We start from the raw sequence: 4499 nt of genomic DNA, 5'->3' as shown, positions 1-4499 counted from the left end.
AGAGAACCTCCCAAAGACATGCAAGTATCCAAGTTAGGCTTTGCCTAGAGTCAATGAATAGAGAACCTCCCAAAGACATCCAAGTATCCCAGTTAGGCTTTGCCTAGAGTCTGTGAACAGAGCCTCCTTCACACATCAAGTACCCAAGTTAGGCTTTTCTCTATTTTTCTCTATTTTTCTCTATTTTTCTCTATTTTTCTCTATTTTTCATCTGGTGGGGTCACTCTTGCTTCACTGAATGCAAGAACTTGGAAATAAAACGATACTCATTTAGTCTCGCTTTAGAATTTAGTTTAGCAAAGCGAACGACGTAGTCCAACCGCCAAAGGAAAATCTGCGCGAGTCCTCCAGGAAAGCCTTGTGGCTATTTTATTTTATTCTACAAATAAAGACAACTGTCCATCATCAAATGGAAAAAATAATAATAATAATTTGAATTGTATATAGCATGAAACAGTAGTTTCCTCCACAAAAACATCTCTAGTTCATTAGTTTATTACAAAATATCCACTCACAAAAAAACACAAGCACAACCTTTATACTTGTGAAATGAGTTGATATTTCATATACAAAATATTTTCCACATAATTCCATATAATTTTATTTTATATAGAAATAGGTCATTATTACAACAGCTGTACAATACACTACTTTTTCTTTAATAATTACATAAAATCTTTCTTAGAAACATATCAACAGAGAACATACAAAAAAAGCGAAAAGTGCATTTCTTTTTTTTTTTCTTCCCCCCCTAAAGGAAAAATCAATCCTAAATGTTACAATGAAAGAGATATGTCATAGTCTGCAGCATCCCGAGTCAGTGGGCCAGAACACAGTGCATATTCCCCCGCGGCCAGTGGTGGGCGAGTTCCTCCGGTTGGAGAASGCTCCGTGTGGGGTTCCTGGAGAGCTGCGTGATTGTGCTTGTAAGCCGAGTTCTCCTTTGCAACTGGAATTCACAYGGGAAACTGTCCAGTGTTTCTTTTTCGTTGTTGTTTTGCTCTTAGACACGTGATGGTCAGGTAGGGTAAGCTGCGTAATACTGTCTGGATTCTAAATGAAGGGTTATGAGCATCGTCACCAATGACTGGGCTTTCTTCTCCGCTGCATGTGCTGATTTGGCCACAAGAAGAAGGAAACCTCTCTTTACAGAAAGTGCCTAGGTTTTGTCCTCTGTGCAGTTGTGCAAAATAACGACATATAATAATCATAATAAAAATAATCTTTTGTTCTCTCCTCCATAGACCTTTTGACGCAGTGCTTTTCACACACACAACAAGAACCGAGACGGTGAAGGCCAAGTACCGCGTGTGCCTGCGCACAGGCTGCCGCAACAGGCGGCTCAGGGTGACGCGTGGAGACCCACCTGCCTGCCCGGGGCACCCAGCGCTGACGGGGTTCGCACAGGACAGCGTTTTCTTTCTCTCATTTTGCTTGGGAACATCCTGTGCTCCCGAGACGGCGCGAGCCGGATCCCGCGTGCCCTGAATGAGCAGTGCGCGCTCCGTGGCCTACTTCTGTCGTGGAGCTCGGGGACAAAAATGCCTGTGCAAAAGCCAGAACACTAAGTACAGAGCGGCTCTCCTGTGCCCCGGGCGCCCCTTGGTTAAAGCTAATGGTGCATTGGTTGTGCTGGTGGGACTCTATCGCAGCGGCTGCGGTAAATTTGATGCTTCTGACGATAAGCTATTGCTTCTTCTTGGCGTGAGCTGCTGCTGCTGCTGTGCCTGGTGATAGCCCATATTCCCTTGCTGGGGCGAGTAGGATGGCAGGAGCAAAGAATCGGCCTCCTCGCTGTGCAAAGAACTTGCTGCTTGCACCTACGGACAAAATAAAAGTCGTCGTGTGGTTTCATTCTGTCACAGATTATGGCTCTTCATCCTCTGTGTGCAGGGCGCTTAAAAACCYGGCCAGCTTGCTGGCTGTTACTCGTGAGGCTGTGTTTGGAATGGGGTCAGCTTCCCTAATACCAGATGGAATGGGCTTAAGTTGCAGCAAAGAAGTTTACAATTAGGCATTGAGGAAGGTTCATGAATAGGAAGGGGCTGCTCTAGGATTTTCAGGTTATTTGTCGCTGAAAAACCTGTTTAAGAACAGGCTGGACAAACATGTCAGAAATGACACAGGAGTGGCACGGGAGCCTAGGGTGGCTCATGAGGTGCCTTTAGCCCTTTCTTTTTCTGAGTTTACAATAGTAAACTTGTAGGGCTGAAGTTTATGTGAATTTTGCAGATGCTTTTTTTGGGAGTGGACTCTGCCACAGTTACTACTTCCCAGCTATGATAAGGGTTCCAGCTCAAAAACAGGAGTTTAATCATTGAGGTTGATGATGCTCTTTCAGTGACTGGTGACTCAAGTGGATTTGTGATCAGGTTTTAGAGAGGCAGTTCAGCTCCTTCTGAGCTAATACAGATATCACTTTCCTCCCTTCCCCTATCAGTGTGTGTTGAATTATTTAAAAAAAAAATATATATATATATGTATATATGTTTGTATCTTCAGTTCACCTGATTCTTCCAGGTGATCTGCTCCAATTTATCTTCTTTGCCTTGTGGAGATGAGGAAATACGTTAATTTACTGAAGGGATCCAGATACCTGATCCAGATCTAATTTTATGTTGATGCGGCTAATTAAAAAAACATCTTTTCACATGTAAACTAAGTGAATTTTACACTGAATAAAGAGCACAGAATAAATCCTAAGGCAGCAATTATTATTATTTTGTTTCTCTCCRTGTCTCGAAACACACTTTAAATACACCCAGCATAATCTGGTTACGTTTGCAGCGTCCCACATGAATAACTTGCTTCGAAACACTCCATGAGTGTTGCTGCCTTGCTCTATGGCTACGCTGCGCACCCATCTGGAAAGGGGGCATCCGTGGGGCTGGCGAGGGCGCGTGTGCCCCTGCGCCCACCCTACCTGCAGGTAGTGCTGCTGCTGCGGGCGCTGGCGCGGCGCCGCTTGCATAGGGGGCAGGGAGGCAGCGCTGGCGGCGAAGCCGGCGCTCAGCACCGTGTGTCCCATGAGCACGACCGGGGCGCTGCCGCTGGAGGCCGGCACCTCCGCGCTCTGGAAGGTCGGCTGCGGTTGAGGGTATCTGCGAAAGGGAGAGGGAGGTGAAGCAGCRGAGAGCAAACGGGAGGAAACAATAATAAAAGGGGGTGGGCAGCCCTACTCGAGGTAAGTCGTTCCYGGTAAGGGATTCCAATGCATGGACCTGCTAATGTGGAAGACGACGTTGTGTGCATGACCACTGAGGAYACCAGACTGCAAGGACAGAACATGTCCCACCTCAAAAACCAACCCCTTTTTAGGCTTACTGAAGAGCCTAGCTTAGGCCTATCTTCCCTCCAGCCCCTGCCTCCACATCCCAGGCTCATGAAAGCAAATGCCCTTTGATTTTACATTAACATGCTGAGCTCCCAACTGCAATAGCTGCAGCTCAGCTCCTTTTCTGCTGCCTGTGCTCCCCGACCACTGCCAATCCCTTGCAGAAAGATGGGCAAGGCTGATTACTCTTTAAGCGGCTCCTGTACAAATTGCCAAGGATCGTCAGCAATTCCCCCAGCTATGAGCCACATTACAGGAACAGGAGAAACACAGAGCCTGCCCTCTAGAAAGGCGGACGGGCCAAACCCCCAAACACTTGGTTCTTCCTGCCAGTTCTGCCTTTGCACTGCAGAACTTAAATACTTGCTGTTTTGTGGAAGGCTTGGGGCAAAACCACAACGGAGCTGCTGCCAGCCCGGCTGAATGCTGTTTATCCTGTAATGGCTGATGAGATCATCGTGTGGTGCGGTTTTTGCTGTACAGCTGTTCGAAATTAGGGGTCGGATGAAAATGCTGAGATTTGGGAACTCGGACGGGGACGTGAGCTCCCAACAGGGTCCTGTGAGTCAGGCAGCAAGCAAGAACTGGGAGATGTGTATCTGAAAATCAGGCCTTACTGAGGTGCTTAAAAGCAGATCTAAGCCGTCTGTATTTATATTTGAAGAGCCCTGTATTTATATTTGAAGCAGAGCATTTTAGATGGAAAAAAAAAAAGAAAAGTTTTAGAATAGCAAGAGTTGCTTAAAAGCACACTGGACACCAGAGCGTTTTTAAATTTAAGGTACCGGTATAGGAAGGGTCGCCACCTGACGTGGACAGCGTTATTTACAGACAGTTTATCCAGAGGGCTGTTTTCCCCCTCGAAAGCGCCCGTGGCGCGTTCCCCTCCGCCCAGCCACGTACTTAGCCTGGGATCCAGCGCCGCTGAGCTCTGCCGCGCGCCTCGCGCCGCAGGACCCGGGCATCATGGGCTGGATAGGCTGGCTGAGCAACAGTCTGGGACGGGCGGAGGAAAAACAGCGGGGGAAAGAATTAAAAAAAAAGGGAAACAAACGGCGCGCGCGGGCAGGAGGGCGCGGGACGCGGCCGGGGAGCCCCGGGCCGGCCCTACCTGAGCTGCTGGTCGTGGCCGCGGGCGGCGGCGGCGGCGGCGGCGGCGGGGGGC

The 4499-nt window shown here is 48.2% G+C and overlaps 1 protein-coding gene across 1 annotated transcript in view; it reads right to left on the bottom strand.

Moving 5' to 3' along the window:
* Positions 1–346: 346 nt before the first annotated feature.
* Positions 347–4499, bottom strand: part of NPAS2 (neuronal PAS domain protein 2) — a 47935-nt gene continuing 43782 nt past the window's right edge. Inside the window, exons 17-20 of the mRNA XM_026035652.1 lie at positions 4446–4498; positions 4238–4330; positions 2924–3101; positions 347–1820 (exon numbers count right to left, since the gene is read on the bottom strand). Of these exons, the coding sequence (XP_025891437.1) occupies positions 1644–1820; positions 2924–3101; positions 4238–4330; positions 4446–4498 (501 nt within the window). The 3' untranslated portion in view covers positions 347–1643. The remainder of the gene's footprint in view (positions 1821–2923; positions 3102–4237; positions 4331–4445; position 4499) is intronic.

The sequence above is a fragment of the Nothoprocta perdicaria genome, unplaced genomic scaffold (assembly GCF_003342845.1).
Source record: "Nothoprocta perdicaria isolate Ctin4 unplaced genomic scaffold, notPer1 scaffold_163, whole genome shotgun sequence".
Lineage (NCBI taxonomy): Eukaryota > Metazoa > Chordata > Aves > Tinamiformes > Tinamidae > Nothoprocta > Nothoprocta perdicaria.
The sequence above is the reverse complement of the archived record's forward strand: the minus strand, read 5'-3'. Positions and strand labels throughout refer to the sequence as shown.